The sequence below is a fragment of the Nesoenas mayeri genome, assembly GCF_963082525.1.
Source record: "Nesoenas mayeri genome assembly, chromosome: W".
Taxonomy (NCBI): Eukaryota; Metazoa; Chordata; class Aves; order Columbiformes; family Columbidae; genus Nesoenas; species Nesoenas mayeri.
This window is the reverse complement of record NC_137553.1, coordinates 10,506,527-10,533,177: the sequence shown is the minus strand read 5'-3', so window position 1 is coordinate 10,533,177 and position 26,651 is coordinate 10,506,527. Positions and strand designations below refer to the sequence as shown.

General features: G+C 43.3%; 1 protein-coding gene across 1 annotated transcript in view; it reads right to left on the bottom strand.

Annotated features, from left to right (window-relative positions):
• LOC308051415 (polyadenylate-binding protein-interacting protein 1-like) overlaps nt 1–23,066 on the bottom strand; it is a gene marked incomplete at its 5' end in the record, with an annotated part of 88,641 nt that extends 65,575 nt beyond the window's left edge. Inside the window, 1 exon segment of the mRNA XM_080361842.1 lies at nt 23,007–23,066. Within this exon segment, the coding sequence (XP_080217968.1) occupies nt 23,007–23,066 (60 nt within the window).
• Between the last annotated feature and the right edge of the window lie 3,585 nt (nt 23,067–26,651).

Sequence of the window (26,651 nt, the reverse complement as noted above, 5' to 3'; positions counted from 1 at the left end):
TCAGAAGACAAAATTCTTAGGAAAATAAAAAATTTAATGGAGTAGAATAGCAGGAGGGCTGGGTAAAGCTGGGTACCTGCACAGAGGTCCCCCAAGCATAGAAAACTACAAACTTTACAGACTTTACACATTGATTCATTCCAATACCAATATTTCACCACCAGGTCCTTTGCTCCCCATTGGATGCTTTTTCTCTAACTCCACGTGGGCCTTTGTTTTGTTCAGTTGTAGACATTGGTTTTGGTCCATATCCTTGAAGGTGCCATTTTGTCTACCAAGTAACATGAATCAAAGAGTATATTAAAAATCATACAACCTTATATCTCTAAACAATTCATTCCATTTAGTATGCATCTACTTAAGCTAAATGATTAATATTGAACTTGAATTGGGCTCATCCACTGACCTGTGAGTAGTAAAACCATTGCCATACAGCTCACTTATTTAGCAGGGAGAGCTCAAAGTGGGCTCATCCAGGCTGTCATATTTATAGAATGAAGTGGTTGACTCATAGTCAAATTGCACACAGTAGGAAAAGTATGCATGAGACTCCCTGCACCCACAAGCCACTGGCGTTCAGTGTGCTGTTCTGCTTCCCTGTGGTTCTCCTGGAAGGGGTTCTTGGCCTGACTGTGACTCAGGCCCTTCCCTCTTCTGGAGTCTGCACCAAACTGCTGCTGGTTTGGCTGGGGGGATGTCAAGTGCATCCGCCACAGCTGGCATATTGCAAGCTTGAGTTTTTGTTACCTAGCTCTAACTTAGTACACCTTGTCATGCTTTAAGCATCTGGTGTTCTAACTGTGCAGGACTAGTGACCTTAAACAATGGCTCAGTTCCTTTATTTGTTATGTGTTCTCCATAAATAATTTTTACCTTTTATTTGGACACAGGCAGAGTGCCCAGTGAGTAACAGTAATCTAGTATATTTTACACAAAGTCGCTTACTAAGCTTTAAAGAGTGGGTATAGTGTGTTCTCCACATCTTCTTTTAAATCAAGACTGTTCCCTGTTTAATATTTTAAGGAAGTCTGTCTCAGGCCTGCAACACAGCGGCATGTGAAGTGCAGGGTGACAGAGCAGCTGCTGTAGTTTTGCTCCAGACAAGTATAAGAGGGTTATTAGGGGCAGTCAGCATGGCTTTACCAAGGGTAAGTCATGCTTGATCAACCTCATAGCCTTTTATGAGAATGTAACAAGGTGGATGGATGATGGCAGAGCAGTGGATGTGGTCTACCTTGACTTCAGTAAAGCCTTTGACACAGTCTCCCACAGCATCCTCACAGCTAAGTTGAGGAGGTGTGGTCTAGACAATAGAGTAGTGAGGTGGGTTACAAACTGGCTTAAGGAGAGAAGCCAGAGAGTGGTAGTCAATGGTGTGGAGTCTAGTTGGAGGCCAGTATCTAGTGGAGTGCCTCAGGGGTCAGTACTGGGGCCAATATTATTCAATATATTCATTAACGATTTGGACGAGGGAATAGAGTGTACTATCAGCAAGTTTGCTGATGACACTAAGCTGGGACAAGTGGCTGACACACCAGAAGGCTGTGCTGCCATCCAGCGAGACCCGGACAGGCTGGAGACTTGGGTGGGGAATAACCTAATGAAATTTAACAAGGGAAAGTGTAGAGTCCTGCATCTGGGCAGGAACAACCCTAGGGGAGCAGTGTAGGGGAAAGGGGCCTTGGGGTCCTGGTGGATAACAGGATGACCATGAGTCAGCACTGTGCCCTTGTGGCCAGGAAGGCCAATGGCATTCTGGGGTGTATTACAAGGGGCGTGGTTAGTAGATTGAGAGAGGTCCTCCTTCCCCTCTACTCCGCCCTGGTGAGACCACATCTGGAATATTGTGTCCAGTTCTGGGCCCCGCAGTTCAAGAAGGACAGAGAACTGCTGGAGAGGGTCCAGCGTAGGGCAACAAAGATGATTAAGGGAGTGGAGCACCTCCCTTATGAGGAAAGGCTGAGAGAGCTGGGGCTCTTTAGTTTGGAGAAGAGGAGACTAAGGGGGGACCTTACTAATGTTTATAAATATATAAAGGGTGAGTGCCATGAGGATGGAGCCAGGCTCTTCTCGGTGGCAAACAATGATAGGACAATGGGTAATGGGATCAAGCTGGAACACAAGAGATTCCACTTAAATTTGAGAAAAAACTTCTTCTCAGTGAGGGTGACAGAGCACTGGAACAGGCTGCCCAGGGGGGTTGTGGAGTCTCCTTCTCTGGAGACATTCAAAACCCACCTGGACATGTTCCTGTGCGACCTCACTTAGGCGTTCCTGCTCCAGCAGAGGGATTGAACTAGATGATCTTTCAAGGTCTCTTCCAATCCCAAACATACTGTGAGACTATGATACTGTGATGTTGTAACAGGACAAGGGGTTATGGTTTTAAAATAGAAGAGGGGAGATTCAGGCTAGGTATGCGAAAGAAATTTTTTACACTGAGGGTGGTAAAACACTGGAACAGGTTGCCCAGAGATGCCTCATCCCTGGAAACATTCAAGACCAGGCTGGATGGGGCTCTGAGCAACCTGATCTGATTGAAGATGTCCCTGCTCATTGCAGGGGGGTTGGACTACATGACCTTTGAAGATCCCTTCCAACCCAAACTATTCTATGAGTCTATGATGCCTCAGGCCAGCAAGGAAGGGATGCAACATACAGATTGGCTCATGACCAAGGGGTGAATTTAACAATGAACATTAGTACACAGGTTATCCATGATTGTGAAACGTGCTGCAATCAAGCAGGCCAAGCTGTTAAAGACTGTGTGGTATGGGGGGTGGTGGTTGAAATCTAAATATGGGGAGGCCTGGCAGATTGACTATATTATACTCCCTAGAACCTGCCAAGGGAAGTGCTATGTGCTTACAATGGTAGAAGCAAACACTGGATGGCTAGAAACATATCCTGTGTCTCATGCCACTGCCAGAAACAGTATCCTGGGCCTTGAAAAGCAACTCCTGTAGCAACACTGCACTCCAGAAAGAATTAAGTCAGACAATGGGATTGATTTTAAAAAGTCTTATAAACAACTGGATCAAAGAACATGGCATTGAATGGATATATCATATCACCTATCATGCACCAGTGTCTGGGAAGATTGAGCAATACAATGGCTTGTTAAAAACTACCCTGAATACAATTGGATGTGGAACCTTTAAAAACTGGGATAAGCATCTGGCACAAGCCACCTGGTTAGTTAACACCAGGGCATCCATCAATCAAGCTGGCCCTGCTCAGTCAGAGCTTTTACATAGGGTAGAAGGGGAGAAAGTCCCTGTGGTGCATGGAAGGAACATGTTAGGAAAACCTGTCTGGGTTATTCATGCTTTGGGTAAAAGCAAACCCATTCATAGGATTGTTTTTACTCAAGGGCCTGGATATACTTGGTGGGTGATGCTGAAGGATGGTGAAGTCCAATGTGTACCTCAAGGAGATTTGATTCTGGGTGAGAATACTCAATTGCAAACTGTGTGAGGGTAGTTGCTGCATGATACTAACAGTGTTCAAGAAGTGTCTTTCAGGTTGATGCAGTGGTGATGATCCCTGAGCTAGCTTCATTGAGTGGCGTCCAGTAACTTCCCTGAGACTGACATGACAGTTATGCAGAGATGGGGTCAGAAGGTCAAAGTGCAGCTGGAGCTGAATTTCGCAAAGGATGCGAAAAATAACAAGAAGGGCTTCTGCAGGTATGTCAACCAGAAAAGGAAGATCAAAGGAAGCGTACCCCCACTGATGAGCAAGACTGGTAAACTTGTATACAATGGACAAGGAGAAGGCTGAGGTACTCAACAACTTCTTTGGCTCAGTCTTCACAGGCAAGCTCTCTTCCCACACTTCTCGAGTGGAAAATGAACTGCAAGAAAGGGACTGGGGGAGCAAAGTCCCACTCGCTTTAAAGTGAAGATGTGGTTCGTGACCACCTAAGGAAACTGAACATGCATATGCCTATGGGACCTGATGAGATGCATCCCAGAGTCCTGAGGGAATTGGCTGATGTAGTTGCCAAGCCACTCTCCATGGTATCTGAGAAGTCATGGCAGTCAGGTGAAGTCCCCAGTGACCCGAAAAAGGGAAACATCACACCCATTTTTCAGAAGGGTAGAAAGGAGGACCCTGGGAACTACCAACCTGTCAGCCTCACCTCTGTGCCTGGGAAGATCATGGAACAGATCCTCCTAGAAGCTATGCTAAGGCACATGGAGGACAGGAAGGTGATTTGAGACAGCCAGCATGGCTTCACCAAGGACAAATCCTGCCTGACCAACCTAGTGGCCTTCTACAATGGCGTAGCTACATCAGTGGACAAAGGAAGGGCTATGGATGCCATCTATCTGGACTTCTGTAAAGCCTTTGACTCAGTCCCCCACACCATCCTTCTCTCTAAATTGGAGAGATATTAATTTGATGGGTGGACTCTTCAGTGGATGAGAAAATGGCTGAATAGTTGCACCCAGAGAGTAGTGGTCAATGGCACAATGTCTGGATGGGCACCAGTGACAAGTGCTGTCCCTCGGGGGTCCATACTGGGACCAGTACTGTTTAATGTCTTCATCAACGACACAGATAGTGGGATGAACTGCACCCTCAGCAAGTTCTTGGATGATACCAGAGTGGTGCAGTTGACACACCTGGGGAAGGGATGCCATCCAGAGGGACCTGGACAAGCTAGAGAAATGGGCCCATGCAAACCTCACGAGGTTCAACGAGGCCAAGTGCAAGGTCCTGCACCTGGGTCAGGGCAACCCCCAGTATCAATACAGGCTGGGGGATGAAGGGACTGAGAGCAGCCCTGTGGAGAAGGCCTTGGGGGTGCTGGTGGATGAAAGACTGGACATGAGACAGCAATGTGCGCTTGCAGCCCAGAAAGCCGATCATATCTTGGGCTACATCAAAGGAGTGTGGCCAGCAGGTCGAGGGAGGTGATTCTGCTCCTGTACTTTTTAGAAGGGCCTGTTGCGATAGGACAAGAGCTAATGGTTTTAAACTAAAGGAGGCTAGATGTGAGGAAGACGTTTTTTACAATGAGAGTGGTCAAATACTGGAACAGGTTGCCCATAGAGGTGGTAGATGCCCCATCCCTGGAAACATTCAAGACCAGGCTGGACAAGGCTCTGAGCAACATGATCTAGTTGAAGATGTCCTTGCTCATCACAGAGGGTTTGGACTAGCTGACATTTGAAGTTCCCTTCCAACCAAAACTATTCTAGGATTCTAAGATCAACGAGCCTGCTCTTTTCCCCTTTATATTAGGGATTCACACAGGTGCAGTTTACCACACTGCTTTTATCTTTGCCTGCAGTAGAGTAGGAATTTCAAGGACGGTCGATAAGGTGCCTCTAAGTCTTTCACAGGCCTATGTTATCTAAACACAGAGGTTCTACTTGTGAAGCACACAAGGCTAAATGACAATTAGTGTGATTTATGTGTTTTTCTACATCCCAGCTACAGTCCCTTGAGCATCCTTACAATTCTTCTCCTCATCAATCTTCCATTATATTCCCACAGGCTCTTCTCTCTTTTTGGTCAAGATTCCCTAAACTCTATGTGTTGTAACTCTTACTGTGATCCACCATCTCAGTTTCAAACTCCCTCCTAAGCACGTTTTTCTTCTGGGTGGGGTACTCATGGGAGCTGAGGATTCAGGAGCTGATCTTACATCAACAAAACCAAATCAACAAAAAATATGGCTGCTGTCTTCCACAACACAGTGACTGACAGACCTAATGTTTTCCTTATCTATCCCTCAGAAGACTGTTCTCAGAGCTTTGGGCAACGCTGTACTACCCCAGGAAATTGCGAGTGGTTTTGTATATTTTTGTATTATTTTCTCTATTTATTAGTAGCATTAGTAAAACATTTTAAACTTTTCCAATTTGCAAGTCTCTCTCCCTTTTTCTCCTGTTACCTTTCCTTAGTGGGGAGGGCAGGGGGTTAACAGAGAGCATCTGCCGTGGTTTATTGTTGCCCTGCAGTAAATGGTGACAATACTTTTTATTTAACTGGCAAAAGCTCAGTTTCATTAGGAAAGAAGAGTAACAACTGGTTGTAATTTTTTGCTTCTGGTACTTCATAGTGGTTGGCTGCCCTTGGCTATTATAAAAATTCTACAATGCTCTTAGGCCCACCTATGGTCCATTTGGTGATTAACTTACTGCTTAGACTAAATAACAGGTTAGATCGGCCAAGGAAGTAGAAAATTTATATTCAGGTCTGTTTTATTGTCCTGCACATCAAACAATTTGACATTTCTTATAGAACAAAACACTGAATTGTGAAGATTTCTCTTGAAACTTCAGACTTGGGCTCAGGTCTATTTAAGAAGTGCAAGTCTTTCCTATTAACTTGTTCTTCCCACATTGCAGCCTTTTCCTCCTGCCACAGAGTCAAAAATGCATACTTCTGAAGTATGACAACAATGAATAGAAATACACCATCAGCTTAACTATGACCATATAGAGCAATGCTACACAACTCAGCAACAAAGCTATTATATCAACTTTATCCCACCTTCCAGAGATGATGTTCTGCATATAAACACTAACAAGAAGCATCAACCCCAAAAAAGGCATCATTGAATACAGCCAAGTGAACAAATCATACAAATAATACCAGATTTGCAACATCTTTTAAATCAAGATAATAACTGCAATCTGCTTTATCATCACCATATGACCCGTGAAGCACACAGATCTATTTTTTTCTCACGCCTCTGAAACTTTCAAAGAAAAAGCTCTCAAGTGAGTTTTCTGAGGTCTCCTTGCACCAGAGGATTAGAACTTGGACCGCTCAAATCATGAGTCCAATGTTCTCTCGCACTACCTGGAAAGCTGTTTAGAAAAACTGTCAGAGACCACTCTTAGCCCTTCTCACTTGCCCTACACTATTTGGGCACCAATAAATCTGTCACCGTTTACTGCAGGGCAACAATAAACTGTGGCAGATGCTCTCTGTTAACCCCCCGCCCTCCCCACTAAGGAAAGGTAATAGGAGGAAAAGGGACTTAAAATTTTGAAAGTTAAAAATGCTTTACTAATGCTATTAAGTAAGAGAGAAAATAATACAAAATATACAAAATCAATCTTGAATTTCCCAGTGTAGCCCAGCCACGACCACAGCGGAGCTGGCATTGCTGCAGCAGCTGCAGGGCGAGTACCTGGAAATCCTGGGCTGGACTCCGCAGTAAACCGGAACTGGATTCAGGGATGCAGGGCCTGGAACTAGGCCTCGGATCACAAGCAGAACTGGCAGGGTCCTCTTCAGATGCTGGCCGTGGTCAAAGAGAGCAAGACCCTTGTGATCTCCCACTTTTATAGGATGTATGACATTTATGGGATGGAATACTTAGTTGGTCAATTTTTGTCACCTGTTCTGTCCGCCCCTCCTTTCAAATACATCCCTCTCACTTACGAGATGTGCAAAATTTATCAGCAACCTTGGCTTCCGTAGCAATAAGTCTAAACCTGGGACTTTTCTGCATACTGTTGCTACCATTATCAGCTCTGGAGTGAAAAGTGTAGTTACTTAGAAGAACTTATCTGAAAGGTAAATTCACTGAAAGAGAACTAGTCTTGTTTTAAAAAAACCAGGACATTTCACCCCTTATTTCATACCATTTATGTCATACCCAAATTACTACTGCTTTTTACCTGTCTTGAAATGTATATACACACATATCACTAGTTCATGATTCATCTTTCTACACAAAATTTTGTTAAGTTAATTTATTTCCTGACTGCATGTCTCTGTCTGTAACAGCAGTCACTAGGCTGTAGCATTCTAGTAGCACTGTGGCTTCCAACTCCTCCTGTTTGTTGCCCATGCTGCATGCATTGGTGTAGAGGCACTTCAGCTGGGCTGTTGGCCACATCACCTTCTTAGAGGAACACCCTGTAATTCCTTTGAAGTATTTCAGAGGTGTTTTCCTGTTGGCCTCTATTACCTCAGGGGTCCCTGGCTCATCTCCATAAGACTTCAAGTGTGCTCCAGTGTGGCAAACACATCTCAAGGCCATCAGCTGAGGGTCCTTACTAACAACCCACCCCTCTATACTTGGTGTCTCATCCCACTGCTTGTCACAGGCAAGCCTGACATCATCCCCCTCCCCCATCATGTCTAGCTCAAAGATGAGTTGATGAGCCCTGCAAGCTCATGTGCAAAGACTCTCTTCCCTCTATGAGAAAGGTGAACTCCATCCTATGGCAGTAAACCCAGTGCCATGTAGGCCATCCCATTATCAAAAAACCCCAAATTGTAGCAGTGACACCAGCCATGGAGCCATGTATTAATAGACTGCATCCATCTGTTTCTTCTGATATCACTGTCCGCAACTGGGAGGCTCTGCTCCTTGGTTCCAGGATATTATTCACATTAAAAACCAGCTTGATATATGCATAAATAGCAGCTATAAATTGGCCCAAGTTGGACATATCTTCGTAAGATGAATGACAGAATGAAATTCATACTTCTTGCCAACCTTCAAACCCAGCCAATTTAACTTGACTCTTATTTGTGGATCTCAAGAAGCAAACCTGTTAACTAAACAGTTAGAGCAGGAATAGGAGTGGATAGATAGGAGTGTCGCGGTTGAGACGGACAAACGACATGGACCGAGTTCTTTCAAGATGAAAGTAATAGGTGCCATTTATTGCTACAAGTGCATTTTTATACAATTCTACCAGTTCATGTGTCTTTTCACTATTGGTTACAAGTTACAGCACTAACATCTCATTGGTTAATTTTGCTATCATCCATGTTATTCTTCTATCCCCTTCTCTCTCACGGGTACATCTCTCCTCTCTCACGGGTACAACTCCATATCTCCGGATACTCCTTTACTCCCATCCTTCTCAAGGGTAAATCTTAATATCTTCAAGGCTGATCTCTACTCCCATATTTTCTGTCAAGGATTCCACAGATCCGCTGCAGTTTCCCACATAGGAGCCTGTGGAGAGTAAGGTTGGAGGACATAGAGAGGAGATTCTTAGTTTATATGAATTTTGGCTCTGGATTGGAATTATCAGAGTCTGGGTTAATATTAATCTGCAGTGGTTGGATGCTTTCTATGCAGTCCTTTGTTCCATGCTTGAGCAAATTAGGGACATATGGTCTCAGTGAAACTAATATGAAGTGAGGTCATAGGTGGTCGAAACCCATCTTACCTATCATCCACTGACTACATGAATGCATATAGGGAATGGGTGAGGATTGGTTTGGTAAATGCAGGAAACAAGATGGGGGCACAGATGCAAGTGAATGTTCATTTATAAAAGAGGCAAATGTTAATCCAGAAAGTTATTAAAAGCAAATCACTTGTTAGAATGAGGATGTTTTTATTTCATACTACCTGGTATTGGTGAGCCCTTCTGGGGGAGGGGACACATTTTCTGAAAGACACAGAAATTGGAGATAACGTTAAAAATACGGATGATAAGCAGTTTAGAAAACATGACCTCCAAATCAAGTATGAAAGACTGTAGCTTGTTTAGTCTGGAAAAGAGAAAAATGAAGAAGGGATATGATAACAGGCTTCAAATACATAAAAGGTTATTACAAAGAAGATGGTGATCAAGTGTTTTCATCCCTGCAGAAGACAGAGTACGAATTAGTTAGATTAATTTGTAGCAAGGGCAATTTATATTCAATATTAGGAAAAGCATTCACATCAAAAGGTGTCATGACCACCCCTGAGAAATGTCTGTAAAATGTCCACATCATGTCCACTGAGTTCATTTAGTCCACAACTTTGGGCTCCATCTGCTATGGTGGACATTCAGGACAGGAGAGGTTCTGTGTTGTATGGAGTTACTGGGCACCAAAGCCAGCTCAAGTCATGTCACTGTTGGATTTGAAGCTCGTAGCTGATATATCTGGCACAGTCCATGCCCATGATCTGCAGGCTGAAGTTGTTGATCTCAAGGAAGTTGCTGGGTGCTAGTTGCTGAAGCCAGTTCTGGTTCCACAATCACTGCACTTTGCTCAGTTTTATCAAAGTTCATTATTCATTTATCTGGGTGATTCTTACTATAATACTGTTGATATGGTATACAGCAACCATAGTAGTGATGACATACAGTATTATGTAGCAATTAACATCATACAGTTCAAATAATTGGCTATACTCACCCAGAATCAAATCCCCTTGAGGTGCGGCGATTAGAAACAACGCATACCAGGAGGCAGACAGAGATTCACACAGAGGCAGAGATCTTGTTCTGGAAGGAGCACAGAGCCTGGCCAGAGAGCTGACCCAGGCCGCCTTCTTTATTCACCATTGACAATTTATAGGATTTACAGGTACGGGCCTGGACTAAGATGTTTACAAAAGGTGCTTTTCCACTGATTGTTATTAAGAACACACTAAACTCATGTGATGTTTGTCTCACTTGTTTTTCCACTCATTCACAGACCAGGCCCAAGGACATTCACACATCCCATGCACCTGGGGGCGGTTATCCGGCCCGAGATACCATTCTCACCAGTCTGGGCTATAACTTTTTACAATTATGAGAAACGTACTTCAAAATAATCTGTCCAAGGCCCTTTATATATTATTATGTTAGTATTATGTCTTTGATCGTCCAGATGGTCATGTTAGTATTGATCTTCTTTTATCATCCAGGTGGCTGGAACCGCACATCTTGCTTTCCCACATTTTACCTCCCAACATTTCCTCCTCTTTTGTTTTAAATATCAAGTTCTCAATGAGCACAGTAAGGACCTTGGCTTTGTTCTTCTTTGCATTCTGTATCATTCTCCAGATGATTCGGAGGAGTACAAGAAAAAACATCACACAAGCATATCCAATTCCCACAAAAACCCAAATATACAGATAGAGAGCTGAAAATGAAGTTTTAGGTTCTAATCACTTTATGCTATTAGATAATGTTAGCCATTTTGTCTTACAGTCCTAACTCTTACAAGCTATGTAATTATTTTGCAGTGTACTGGCTAAATCCTAAATCAGGTCTTGCACATTAGCTAAGACTGTTATTTTACTTCATATCACTCATAAACACTATAATTCAATTTCAACGGTATTACACATATTTAGCACTCTGATAACAGAAAATACAGGTTCAGATATCAGCTAAGGAGATTATTTAAATCCAATATCATAAGAATAATGAGGATCCACAACGTGCATGTAGTCACGCACAAGAAACAAAACTAGAGGCCTTTTACTTCAGGGTACTCACAAGAAACAGTCACTCACTCAAATAAAGAAGTGAGGTGTCATTAATCCCAGGAAGTTTCTATAGATGGTATTCCTGTCTAAGGAAAGGACTCCAGTTTACAGACCCACAGCTCCCAGAAGACCACTCAAAGGGTATCTTCAGCAGGAACCCCGTTTCATTGTTTGGCCAGATGTGGCTGTGGGCATTACAACATAGTCCAGAAGCTTCTCAGCTAGTCTGGGCACCTCCTTTGTTAAGGACCCTGTCAATTGACCGAGGGTCCCACCCCTCCTGACCCATCAGTTGGTAGAGGTGAAGCTGATTGACAACACCTTGGTACCATTCTAGGTGTATATATGTGGGGACAGGCACAGTGGGGCACAGAAGGTGCTAAAGAGCCATCAGTGTCTTCATTGAAGGCTCCAGATTTCAGGGGAATGTGTACTGCCTCACAATCCAGCCTGTGACCACAGTCATCTGACAAACTACTTTGGAGTTGTGCTACAGTCACCTCTTGCCTCCAAAGTCAAAAGGGGGCATTCTGTTGCTGAGTTTGAATGCCCATTGTGGATCATCATACCTTATGTGTCATTTTCTTGTTGCAAATCATTACAAATCAACGTACAATAGAATAGAATAATGCAAATTACAACAATTACGGTTATTAACAAATATTGGAGAAAGCTGGTTAGCCATCCTAATAAGGAAAACAAATGCATTGAAAGTTTTTTTGCCAGTTAGTCCCCAGTCCAAATAATGTAAATCTGTATCATTCTGATACACTAGTGCTTCTTCCTTTGGTCTCTTCTGTTTCTTTGTTGCCCTCTGCTGCAGGGACAGATGCTTTATCTCTGGCATTAGGTCCTGCATCATGTTTGTCCAGCTCATAGTCAGGTTTAACATATTTTGCAGGAAGCCACTTCAGTCCTGTTGAAAGAAGAACACAAGCATATCCCCTCCCCCAGGTGATTAGTTCTACAGGCCCTTGCCACTGACTGTTGTATAGGGGATCCCGGTATAAAACCTTTGGTCTCTGAGACAGTGAATCTGGAACACGGAAGTGTTTTTCCACTGCTGCGATAGAGGAGGGAGGCATAGTACGATTCAAGAAATTTAAAGCATATATCACATTGTCTAGTTGTTCCTGAGATGTCATATTCCTCCTTTTTTGTTTTAATAACATCTGTTTCAATGGGGAATGTGCTTGTTCAATGATAGCCTGTCCAGTGGGAGAATATGGAATACCTGTGCCATGTGAAACACCCCACTGCTGTAAATAATATTGTGTGGATCTAGCAGTGTATCCAGGACCATTGTCAGTTTTAATCTGTTGTGGCACTCCCAGCATAGCAAAACAGCAGGTCCAGTGACACTGAACATCTCTGCTTTTCTCAATTGTATGCGCAGATGCACAAAGCATACCTGAAAAAGTATCTATAGAAACATGTAGATATTTCAAATGGCCAAAAGATGAAACGTGTAACATCAGACTGCAAATGTCATTAGCTGAGAGTCCGCGAGGGTTAACTCCAAGGGAGGGCGAGCTTGTAACCAGACCTTGACATTCTGGGCAAGAGTGCACTATGTTTCTCGCTTGCTTGAGAGTGAGACCAAACATCTTTTTTAAGGCAGCAGCATTCTGATGGAAGAAAGCATGTGAAGCCCTGGCAGACTGGAAGTGGACTGCAGCTACAGTATAAGAATCTGCAACTGCATTACATTCAGTTATGGGTCCTGGTAAATTGTATGAGAGCGTATATGAGTAACAAACAGTGGGGGTTTGCGAAGCTGTAATGCAAAGATACAAACATATCAAAAAGTTGCTGTTGTGAGATTTCTTTAAGAAAAGTGGAGGAGATGCGCTGTAGGACCTTGACTACGTACTCAGAATCATAAACCAAATTTAGAGGTTCCTCCCTAAAAAGCTCTAAGGCATGCAAACCTGCGCCAAGTTCCACTAACTGGGTTGAGCCTTCAACAATTTTAACAGAATGATGCCAATCGTTATCATCACGCCAGACTACAACAGCCTTATGAGACTTCCCTGATCCATCAACAAAAACTGTGCGAGCATTTGGGATAGGACTGAATACAAGTATGGTCTGTGGTCTGATATCAAAGACACACAGATTTTGAAGCAATTTACATTTAGGCATGCCAAAAGCTATGCTGTTAAGAAAATCAGCTAGCACAATTTGCAAGGACAGAGATTGTGAATGAAAAAAATCAAAATCTGCTTTCACAAAAGGTACATATATGACAGAGGGATCACGGCCTACTAAAACCTGAATCTGTTCTCTGCCTTTTTTTTATCAGAGTAACAATCAATTCCAGGGGCTCAGTAATAGTTTTATGAAAAGAACTGGGCAAAAATTCCGTTCCAAGTTGTCAAGGGTTAAGATTGCGGGGTGACAATAAAACCCTGGCAGATGTATTGTTAACCCCCTCTCCCCCACACTTCCCCCTTTTTGCCCCTCCCTCTCCCCCCTTCCACTCAGGAGAGGCGATTGGGAGGAAAAAAGAAGGACAGAGAGAAGAGAGTTGGGAAAAATTAAAGATGTTTTACTAATGCTACTAATAAGAATAGAGAAAATAATACAAAATATACAAAACCAATCTTGAAAGTCTCAGCAACTGCAGAGCCGGCACCCAAAGTCCTGGATTAGACTCCACAGCCAACCAAAGCTGGATTCAGTCTCTCACTAGGCCTCAGTTCGCAGGGACGACTAGCAAAGTCCTCTCCTAATGTCGGCCATAAGCAGAAGGAAAAGGGAAAAGAAGGGCCGAGATCCTCGTGATCTCCCATTTTATATGAAGTATTCACGTGAATGGAATGTTATACACAGTTGGTCAGTTGTTTCTTGTCGCCCCTCTCGCGAGATGTCCATCCATGCTTATCAATAAGTTTGCATTCATTGCTAGGTTTTTACCAAAACATGTGTCTGGTTCTCCAGGAAAATGCAGTTAATATGAAGGCTTTAGCTGACAGGCAAAATTCACTGAAAGAGAAACTTGTTTTTAACAAAACCAGGACATTCCACCCCTTATAATATGCCATTCACTGAATGCTTAAACCTTATCAATACAATCTATCAATACAATCTAATTAATCCCTACTACTATATATATATACACATATGTACATATATACCCAGGAGTAATTAATCTTAATCAGTGGACCATCCTTTGAAAAGTTCATTAAGTTCATTTTGTCACAACAGTCTCCCAGGGCAGGAAAAGATAGTACAAGTGCATTTCATGACCACTGTTTGTGGGTTAAAGACATCAACTTCGAAGAAGTTGTCAGGCGCCACTCAAAGAAGCTAGCTCTTGTTTCATCATCACTGTCTTGATCTGAAAGACACTTATTAAACACCGTTAGTATGACAATTCATATCATGCAGTTCAGTATTGCATATTTTCACCTAAGCTCAAATCCCTTTGAGGTACACACCGAACTTCTCCATCCTTAAGCATCACCCACCAGGTGCTGCCAGGTCCCTGGGAAAAAACAATCCCACAAATGGGCTTGCCTTTGCCTGAGGCAGGAGTAACTCAGACTGCCCTTCCTAACATATTTTTCATGTGTACTACAGGGACTTTATCTCCTTCTACAGTCCGTAGAATTTCTGATTGGGCAGGCTCAGCTCAATTGGTTGATCCCCTAGTGTTGACCAACCAAGTGGCTTTTGCTAAATGTGAATCCCAGTTTTTAAAGGTTCCACCACCAAGTGCCTTTAGTGTAGTTTTTAGCAAACCATTGTACCTTTCAATTTTCCCAGAAGCTGGTGCATGATATGGAATATGATATACCCACTCAATACCATGTTCTTTGGCCCAATTGTCTATAATACTGTTTTTGAGATGAGTACCATTGTCTGATTCATTTCTTTCTGGCGTACCGTGTCGCCAAAGGATTTGCTTTTCAAGGCCCAAGATAGTATTTCGGGCTGTAGCATGAGGTAAAGCATATGTTTCCAACCATCCGGTGGTTGCTTCCACCACTGTAAGTACATAATGCTTACCTTGACGTGTTTGTGGAAGTGTAATATAATCAATCTGCCAAGCTTCTCCATACTTATACTTGAACCATCACCCCCCATACCATACAGGCTTTAACCGTTTTGCTTGTTTGATTTCGACGTAAGTTTCACATTCATGAATAACCTGTGAAATAGTGTCCATAGTTAAATCCACCCCTCGATCGCGAGCCCATTTATATGTTGCATCTCTACCTTGATGCCCTGAAGCATCATGGGCCCACCGAGCTAGGAAAAGTTCACCTTTATGTTGCCAGTCCAAGTCCACCTCAGCTACTTTAATCTTAGCAGCTTGATCTGCTTGTTGGTTGTTTAGATGTTCCTCGGTGGCTCGACTTTTAGGCACATGAGCATCTACATGATGAACTTTCACAGGCAGGCTCTCTAGCCGAGCAGCAATGTCTTGCCACAGTGTGGCAGCCCAAATGGGTTTACCTCTGCGCTGCCAGTTGCTTTTCTTCCATTGCTGTAGCCACCCCCACAAGGCATTTGCTACCATCCATGAGTCAGTATAAAGTATTGGCCACTTCTCTCGTTCAGCAATGTCCAAAGCCAGCTGGATGGCTTTCACCTCTGCAAACTGGCTAGACTCACCTTGTCCTTCAGTGGCTTCTGTAACTTGTCGTGTGGGACTCCACACAGCAGCTTTCCACCTTCGATGTTTTCCTACAAGATGACAGGATCCATCTGTGAACAGTGCATACTGCTTATCAGTCTCTGAAAGAGTATTATACGGTGGTGCTTCTTCAGCACGTTTTACTTCCTCCTCATCTGGAGACATCCCAAAGTCTTTACTTTCTGGCCAGTCTGTAATCACTTCTAAGATTCCTGGACGGTTGAGACTTCCAATTCGAGCTCGTTGGGTGATCAGTGCAATCCATTTACTCCACGTAACTTCGGTTGCATGATGTGGAGAGGGAATCGTCCCTTTGAACATCCAGCTCAGCACTGGCAGTCGAGGTGCTAGGAGCAGCTGTGCTTCAGTACCCATCACTTCTGAAGCAGCTCGAACTCCTTCGTATGCTGCTAGTATCTCTTTTTCAGTTTGAGTATAGTTGGCCTCAGATCCTTTTTATCCTCTACTCCAAAAACCTAAGGGTCAACCTCGGGTTTCTCCTGGTGCTTTCTGCCAGAGGCTCCAGGTAAGTCCATTATCTCTGGCTGCAGTGTAGAGCACGTTTTTAACATCTAGTTCAGTCCGAACTGGTCCAAGGGCCACCGCATGAGTTATCTCACGCTTAATTTGTTCAAAGGCTTGTCGTTGTTCAGGGCCCCACTCAAATTGGTTCTTTTTACGAGTCACTCGATAGTGAGGGCTCACAATCTGGCTGTAGTCAGGAATATGCATTCTCCAAAAACCTACAACACCCAAGAAAGTCTGTGTCTCCTTTTTATTAGTAGGTGGAGACATTGCTGCAATTTTGTTGATCACATCCATTGGGATCTGACGACGGCCATCTTGCCATTTTATTCCTAAAAACTGGATCTCTCGTGCAGGTCCCTTGACCTTGCTTCGTTTTATGGCAAAACCAGCATCCAAATGAATCTGAATTATTCTCTCACCTTTCTCGAAGACTTCTTTTGCTGTGTCGCCCCATACGATGATGTCATCAATATATTGCAAGTGTTCTGGAGCTTTACTTTGCTCCAGCGTGGTCTGGATCAGTCCATGGCAGGTGGTAGGACTGTGTTTCCACCCCTGGGGCAAGCGATTCCACGTGTACTGGATGCCTCTCCAGGTGAAAGCAAACTGCGGCCTGCACTCTGCTGCTACAGGAATAGAGAAAAATGCATTAGCAATGTCAATTGTAGCATACCACTTAGCTGCCTTTGACTCCAGTTCAAATTGCAGTTCTAGCATGTCAGGCACAGCAGCACTCAGTGGTGGCGTAACTTCATTCAGGCCACGATAGTCCACAGTTAGTCTCCACTCGTCACTAGACTTACGCACTGGCCAGATTGGGCTGTTAAAAGGTGAGCGAGTCTTACTGATCACACCCTGGCTTTCCAATTGATGGATCAACTTCTGGATAGGAATCAAAGAGTCTCGATTGGTGGGATATTGCCGGCGATGCACCGTCATGGTAGCACTTGGCACCTGCTGATCGTCAACCATCAGCAGTCCTACAACAGAAGGATCATCTGAAAGACCAGGCAAATGAGACAGCTGTTCAATTTTCTCAGTGTCCACAGCTGCTATACCAAATGCCCACCTATACCCTTTTGGGTCCTTAAAATACCCTCTCTTAAGGTAGTCTATGCCAAGGATGCATGGAGCATCTGGACCAGTCACAATGGGATGCTTTTGCCAGTTTTTTCCAGTTAGGCTCATTTCAGCCTCTACAACAGTCAGTTCCTGGGATCCCCCAGTCACTCCAACAATATTGATGGATTGCGTTCCTTTATAATTAGAAGGAATTATTGTGCACTGAGCACCAGTGTCCACTAAAGCTTTGTACTCCTGGGGGTGTGTTGTACCAGGCCATCGTATTTGTACAGTCCAATAAACTCTGTTATCCCTTTCCTCCACCTGGTTGGAGGCAGGGCACCTCTAATTTCTGTTTTGCACAGTCTCTGGGTGTGAATTAGAGGTTCCTTCAAGAGAATCAGAATCTCTTCTGCTCCTTTTGTAAACTGGAGCAGCCACCTTCCTAGGAGTTTCTCCTTTTATCTCACGTACTCGTTCTTGAAGTTCTGAGGTAGGTCTCCCATGCCACTTATTCATGTTTTCTCCCTGCTCATGCAGGAAGAACCACAGTGAACCTCTTTTTGTGGGCTGCCTCTGTCCTCTCTCTCGAGATTGGAAACGCCTTTTCCTAACAGCTGAAACATAGGTTTGTGCAGGTCGTGAATGGTACATGTCTTCTCTGAGTTCTTTGATTTTTTGCAACAGCTTTTCAAACCAGTCATCAGATTTTTCACACAGTCTCTCCACAGCAGAGACACAAGCCCGTAGAGAACCAGCAAGGCTGTCCTCAAAGTCACGGAGCTGCTCAATCACTTCAGTAATATCTTGTCCAACTCTAGATGACCAGAGCATTCCTGCCAATGACTTAGCATATGCAGGTGATGCACTTTGTACAAATCTGCACCACAGAGGTTGTGAACAATTGATTCTATCTGGGTCTGTTCCCTCTTGGCTGTTTGGTCCAAAATAGATGATCTCTCACACAGCTAATTCTCTCAGGAACTGAATACCTTTCTCCATAGTATTCCATTTCCCTAACTTGGATATACAGTCTTCCTTGTAGGGAAATCTTACTTTCATAGCTGCCAAGAGTCGGGTCCAGAGAGTAGTGGCATTAGACTCTCTTGAAATTGCCCTATCAATGGTGGAATCTCTTGACAGAGATCCCAGCTGCCTGGCTTCACCACCTTCCAGTTCAATTGTATCTGCCCCATTGTCCCAGCATCGGAGCAACCAGGTTAAAATATTCTCGCCTTCACGACGACTAAAGTCTTTTCGCATATCTCTCAGCTCACCTGGAGAAAAGGACCGAGTGGTGGTCACTTCATCTCCTCCCTGTCCTGATGGTGCCCCTTGGGTTGATGTTGGCCCTATGCCCTGGCATCTGCTGCACGGGTAGTCTTTCTAGTGACTTTCTTACAACCAGCAACTGATGCTGATATGGGTTTACCATCATTTGATTCATTTCCAGAGTCTGAAGGACTGTCACAGTGATCGCTATGGTTACAGCGGCAACAGTGCCCAGTGTGTGAAGAAGGGGGGGCTGCCTTTAAGGCTGCAGAATTAGTGTTATCACAAGTGACCTTGGCACTCTGCGGAGGAGCTGTACCTTCAGCCTGCGAAGGCGCCGTGGCGGGGGCAGCAGCTGCAACGGCAGCTTTCACTGTTTTGCTCTTTCTCGAGCGGCTCGGAGTGCTTTTTGCTAAAGCTTCTGAAGACGCACCGCAAATCTCAGGACAACAAAGAGACGCAAACCTCCTGTTAAATGCCATTTCTCTTAACAGAAGCACAAACTGACACACATTCAGCAAACCAGATAACACCATCACAGTTCTATCAAAACTCCAAGGATATTCAAAATTCTCTAAAACATTTGTGAACTGTCCTAGTGAAAAAACGTAAGTATTGTTAGTCAGCCTTTCTAAAGGTTCGCTTGACCAATTAGCAAATACAGAGCCGTACGGCTCTTTAATCTCTCCTGGAGGCTTTTCAAGGTAAAGCAGAAGCGAGTAGAAATTCATTAGCAGCTGCAGTATAATGAAATAAACCAGTGCCAAACCACACAGTATCATCATGAGCATTGTCCAGTTCCTTGTTGTTATATAATGAACACTTCGATTTAAAAAGAAAGCCCAACACAGATATGGAATCAGTGAGCACAATGCAGAAAATAACTGATACAACTTAAGCCATAACATCTTTAAATCAGTGGAATTCACTTTGCCTTAATACCACTAAATAATATCCGAAGCAAACAGACGCACGAGTATCACAACTCTATGAGTTGGCACCGTGCCAAGAAAATTGAAAGGTATGTCAGAGCAGTAGAAAAGCCAAAAATCTCCAGATTTACCCCTTTCTCTTGCCCCAAGTTGGGCGCCAATTATCTGTCGAGGGTTAAGATTGCGGGGTGACAATAAAACCCTGGCAGATGTATTGTTAACCCCCTCTCCCCCCCACTTCCCCCTTTTTGCCCCTCCCTCTCCCCCCTTCCACTCAGGAGAGGCGATTGGGAGGAAAAAAGAAGGACAGAGAGAAGAGAGTTGGAAAAAATTAAAGATGTTTTACTAATGCTACTAATAAGAATAGAGAAAATAATACAAAATATACAAAACCAATCTTGAAAGTCTCAGCAACTGCAGAGCTGGCACCCAAAGTCCTGGATTAGACTCCACAGCCAACCAGAGCTGGATTCAGTCTCTCACTAGGCCTCAGTTCGCAGGGACGACTAGCAAAGTCCTCTCCTAATGTCGGCCATAAGCAGAAGGAAAAGGGAAAAGAAGGGCCGAGATCCTCGTGATCTCCCATTTTATATGAAGTATTCACGTGAATGGAATGTTATACACAGTTGGTCAGTTGTTTCTTGTCGCCCCTCTCGCGAGATGTCCATCCATGCTTATCAATAAGTTTGCATTCCATTGCTAGGTTTTACCAAAACATGTGTCTGGTTCTCCAGGAAAATGCAGTTACTATGAAGGCTTTAGCTGACAGGCAAAATTCACTGAAAGAGAAACTTGTTTTTAACAAAACCAGGACACAAGTATATCAGTCTGTTTGCATTCTCATCATACTGTCTCACAATAGCCACAGGTTGTTTCTATGTTGTAGCTATAAATAGATAAATCTGCAAGTCCTATCGAATGCAGTCAATTTGTAAGGTTGTCATAAATATATTAATCAAAGTTTCTAACTCCATTTTGCCTCTCATATTTATTGGATATTGGTTTCCTTTACTGGATCGAAGTCCTTTTTCATTTCTATCGATGTAGTGTTGGCTTTACCAAATCTTTTCTTGCCCATTCTAGTGGAAATACAGCATTCGAAATTTCCTTGGAGATTTCTCACTTGCAGCAAGCAGATCTGCACCATCCAAGCAGCTTCTTGTAGGACATGCAACTAAACAGAATTCTCAGAAAACGTTATTTGAGTTTACAATTTACTTAACAAATCTTGACCCAAAAGAGGTATAGGGCTTTCTGGCAAATACAAGAATTCAGCTGTTAAAACTTTGTTCCAAATTTAGCATTCCATTGGTTTCAAAAAATGGTCTTTCTTTCTTTCCCACAGTCTCAAAAACTGTCAGGGTGAATTTACTAAGAAGTCTTTTACAACTAGTTACCACAGAATAAGTCTATTAACAAATTTTTGGTTTAATTTCCCAGTTTCATTAGAACTACAGATGCGCTAGGGATGCCTTTAAATTTCGCCCTCAGACTGCTCCATTCAGTATTACAACATTGCTGCAGTTGGAGGGAGAGAAAACCCGCTTTCACTGCCTTGAAAGTGGGCAGCCAGGTTTTTCTTTTTTTTTTTTTTTTTATTTCTTTTTCTTCTTTCTGCATTTTAGATACAGGCAAGGCCATGCAGGTGACGTTAATTGCTGGTGCTAAGTGGGAGCTGCCTGAGAGCTGCCAGGGAGCTAAGTTTATCTAGCACCTTGACACAGGCCTGAAATTTATGTTGAAACAGTACAGCATAGGCCTGGGATATTTTGCTTTTTTATTTTCCCATTTCATTCCAGCCATAATACACTCTATATACAATTCTAATTAACTGAGCAATAGTTACGTTCCTAAGCCCCATGTACCTTTTGCAATTTCTTACAGATGTCAATAAACAGCATATTAACCATCAATCGATTACTTTAATTTGCCTAGATCAAAATCAGGTCATATTCCAGCAACTATTAAATAAAACCTCCTCCGAGTTCTCATCCATCATAGCATTTAGTTTTCTTTCCCATACCTCCAACAAACACACAAATTCAATGCGAATCAGAGTTTAACTACTTAAACTCTTTTCTGGTTTCAAAATTATTAGATAACAATATGAGCAACTACTCTAATGTGTAAGGATGCATCCTAAGGGGGAGCAAGGTGGTATTTTAGTAGCGGAACCGGTTCCCACTTTGTAATTATCTCCCCCCAAAAAATTATTTTGGTACCAAATATAAATATGCAAATTAAAATGCTGAGCTCAGATATGAAAACCAAATACCAAGTTCAAATATGCAGACGGATCACAATTACACTAATTCAAGACAATATCTCAGTTTTAGCATTGCACCTTTGAACTGCCCAGCCAGGTAGAGGTGCCGCTGGCTCTCCCTGACAAAACAGGTCAGTGTGTGCTGGAGCCCAGTCAGAACCCGCCCCCCCGCCGCCACAGCAAGCTGGACAGGGCAAGGCTTTTATTAGCGTCTCATCTGGTGTGCTACAACTGTTATTCCAAAACCAGGATTCTTTACTTGGTGTGCATACAAAAGAGCCAAATCCAGCACATCGAGATGAGACACAGCCTATCACAGAGTTGCGCAAGTCTGACTGTTGGAATAAAGCTAACATGCTAGAACGAAACGTAACAGCTGTCACACACAAAATCTTATCATCACATTCACACAGTAAAGAACTAAATTACTCATGGTCTTCTGTATAATCACAAAATCTTCTGTATAATCACAAAATGTCCATATTGAGTCAACGGATTCTCATGATTTAGCAGTCTGTGAACTTACTGTACCATGTAACAGGCAAAGATTTATTTAAACTGTAATATGCTTAAACAGATACAAAGAAAACAGGTTAATAAGGAAAAGTATCTCACAGAGTTCAGCAAGTTTTCTTTGACTTGTGTGTTAGTTAATTCTCTCTCAGCTTGTTGAAGTTCAAACCATTCCACCTGTAAAACTGTCTGAAATGATTCGATGATCAATGATTTTTGTCCTGCTCTTCTTGCTTTAGAAACAGCAAAGTGTTATACTTTAAGGTTCTGTTCTTCGGACACTTTTCCCAATCATCGAACTTACATATCAGCCACCTTTTATTACAATATTTCACAAGATCTTCCTTCCTCATATTTCCAAGTGCTTTCCTATGTTTTAAACCACCTCCGAATACTAATTTCTTAGGAACATGACTGAAAACAGTCGTTCCCAACCCCATCTCGTAAATAAAAACCATGAGAAGAGGGAGGGAGGAGGGGGAAGCACGGAGTGGCTTGCTGCACGAGTGGGAAAAGTGGGGAGAAGGCTTACAGTGCACTTATACAAACAATATCACAAAGAAACAACTGTAACAACAACCAATAAAACAATGAACTCACATTCTTGACAAGCTGCTTGATTTTCAGAAAGGCAATACACAGAAGCAGGTATTCCGTCATGTTCTGGTGGTTGTTATGGTTTATAACTAACTGGAAAGGTGAAAAAAAAATCGCCATGCTCCATAGCCTTTTCCCGGCATTTCACATCACCCCTTTGTGTTCTGCTGTCTTAGTCATGAAGGGGTTACTGTGTGCTGTATAAGGATCATTAAAATCAGGCAAAGGAGGTGCTGAGGGCAGAGTTTTAGACTCCTGACCCAGCTCCACACAAATTCCGGCCTTATCTTTACACAGCTGTGATGGCATTAATGATGGATATAGAACTGGCTCTTTTTCGAGATCTACAGAGCCTGACTCAAAAGGATGGTGCTGTTAAGACTCAAATAATTAGCAACCTGCTCATTTGTGTTTTTCTGTCCATCCTCCCCTGTTTGCCCTTGCAGAATGTGCTCTGCCAACTGCAACTGCAATAGTGCAGAGTACACAAATCTCCAAGTAATATGTAAACTACTGGGAACTGAATTCTTTTGTGCGTGTAGCTGTTCCCCGACCTGTTTCCAAATTTTACTGTCAAACGTCCCCTCACTCGGAAACCAAGCACAATGCTCTTTCACCCATACCAGGAGCGAAGCTACCTGCTTCTCAGACATACGATACCCAGAAGAACGTAACAGCTGCAGTAAAACCTGCAAATACAATTTATGTTCCTGAGAAGTGGCTTGCCCCATATTAACTCAATCCCGCAGCTCTCTCATTCAACGAGGACTGCTTGCCCCTATCTATACCATAGGGATTAATGTAGCTACAAATAAAATTTAATCACCCATCGGATTGCATGGTCGCCGCCAAACACACTGCTCGATGAAGAGCCTCCAGGGGTCACACACTCACACGGGGCACCATTTGCGGCGATTAGCAAAGATGCATACCAGGACACAGACAGAGATTCATGCAGACACAGAGATCTTGTTCAGGAAGGAGCGCAGAGCCTGGCCAAACAGAGAGCTGACCTAGGCCACCTTCTTTATTCACCATTGACAATTCATAGGATTTACAGGTACGGGCCTGGACTAAGATGTTTACAAAAGGACATTCACACATCCCATGCACTTGGGGGCAGTTATCCGGCCCGAGATACCATTCTTGCAAGTCTAGGCTATAACTTTTTACAGTTATGAGAAACATACTTCAAAATAATCTGTCCAAGGCCCTTTATATATTATTATGCTAGTATTATGTCTTTGACCATCCAGATGGTCATGTTAATATTGATCTTCCTTTATCATCCAGGTGGCTGGAACCACACATCTTGCTTTCCCACATTTTACTTTCCAGCATTGAGGTATGCATTGGACTTCCTCATCCTTCCGCATTACCCCAAAAGCTCACCCAGATCCTTGAGCAAAAGCAATCCTACGCATGGGTTTGCCTTTGCCTGAGGCAGGAGTAACCCAAACTGTCTTCCCTAACATATTATTTCTATGCACTGCAGGGACTTTATTCTCTTCTGTAGTATGTAAAACTTTTGATTGGGCAGGACCAACTCAATTGGTAGATCTCCTAGTGTTGACTAACTAGGTGGCTTTTGCTAAATGTGTATCCCAGTGTTTGAAGGTCCTACCACCCATTGCTCTCAGTATAATTTTCAACAGTCCATTGTATTGTTTGATTTTCCCAGAAGCTGTAACATGATAAGGGATGTGATATACCCACTCAATGCCATGCTCTTTGGCCCAGGTGTCTATAAAGTTTTTTCAGAAATGAGTTCCATTGTCTGATTCAGTGCTTTCCAGGGTGCCATGTTGCCATAAGACTTGCTTTTCAAGGCCCAGGATAGCATGATGAGGAGACCTTGAGTCTCTCCTTTGCAAAAAAGAGAAGTGAATGTGCAAGTACCTGCTTAGCTCCATCTCGTTACAATGTTTTCTTACATTCAAATGCCATTTTCTTTACTCTTATTGAAGAGGCAGCTTTACGCTTTGGAGTGTTCAGGAATAAGCTGAAGAATGGTTGAAAGGTCAGACAGTGAGATTAAAGAATGGCAGTTTACTTCTGTCTCACCTCATTCCTGCTTCTTCAGAGCAGCAACATAACAATCTTTTAAATCTATTAGGTTTGCATTGTTGAAATTTGCTGTTTGATATTGGAATACATTCTTAAATAAATGTGGTTATGTTATACATCATTTTAATGTGCTTTTCTCGCTTGATTTTTTTTTGCTAGTGACTTACTACATGCTGTTTATTTTATATTTATTTTAGATTATGGAAATTATGTTAGGCAAAAAGCAAATCTGAGAGATTTTCATATTCACATAATCACAGAAAATCACAGAATCACAGAATGTTAGGGATTGGAAAGGACCTTGAAAGATCATCTAGTCTAATCCCCCTGCTGGAGCAGGAACACCTACATGAGGTTACACAGGACGGCGTCCAGGCCGGTTTTGAATGTCTCCAGAGTAGGAGACTCCACAACCTCCCTGGGCAGCCTGTTCCAGTGTTCTGTTACCCTCACTGTGAGGGTAACAGAATTCTGTGAGAGGTTGTTTCTGGAATAGAACAAGGTGATGATGAAGAAGAATCAGAGGAGGAAGAAGGGGGCCCTTCTACAGCTCCTAGTACAGCCCTTCTTAAACTCCATCCACTGCTACCCCTGTATTCTATAGCAAAGCAACCAGTGGGTCCTTCTAAAACAAAGCGACCAGCAAAGGACGAGCTAATAGAACGCTCCTTATCTCTGAAGGAGCTGAGGACTGTGAAACAAGACTTTAGCCATTGTGAAAGCAAGCCAATTGTCACTTGGCTCATTTGATGCTGGGACGATGGGGCTAATAGTTTGGACTTAGATGTCAGTGAAGCCAGTCAGTTGGGATCCCTGGCCAGATATGGTGGCATTGATAAGGCAATTGCAAAGAAGAAACAAAGTCAAAGCCTCTGGAGGAGAATTTTGTCAGCAGTAAAAATCAGGTACCCTTTAAAAGATGATATCATATGCCACTCAACCAAATGGACTACTATGGAGAGAGGTATTAGGTATGTGAGAGAACTGGTGTGTACACAATACGCAGGCACGTCACAAGAAGAGCCAGAGGCCACGGATGCATTTGCAAAGAGCAAGTTTTATTTTAGTTACCTCTCTACTGGGGGATCTCCGAAACCACACCTGAGCTCCCAGGCAGAGATGACACAAGCGGGGACGCAGGCGCTGGTCGAGTTCAGCCCTGCTGGACAATCACTGGGCCTGCTGAGCTCGCCTGTATTTCAAGGCTTCAGGCAGGCGCAGCCTCCCACTCTTTCTCACAACAAAGCAGCAATCTCAGACATCTCAGAATCTCTTATAAAACCAGCTGTTATCAAAGAATCCAAAGCCCTGCCTGTAGCATCAGTCTGGTAGCCAAGCATTTATGGACTGGATTCTTCTGTTCCATCCCACGTCATAACCCAAAAATGGAAGGAGGAAAGAGAAAATCACTTGCGCCCCAGACTCTTTCACCAACTGTCCCAAGGCCCTGAAGTCTTTCTTCATTCCCCTCAGACGACAGGATGCATCTTCCTCCCCATCTGTAGTGGGTAGTAGTCCACTGAGTACATCAGACTGGGGAGTGCCCTGATGATATCCTTGATCTAGGCTCCAGGTAGACCA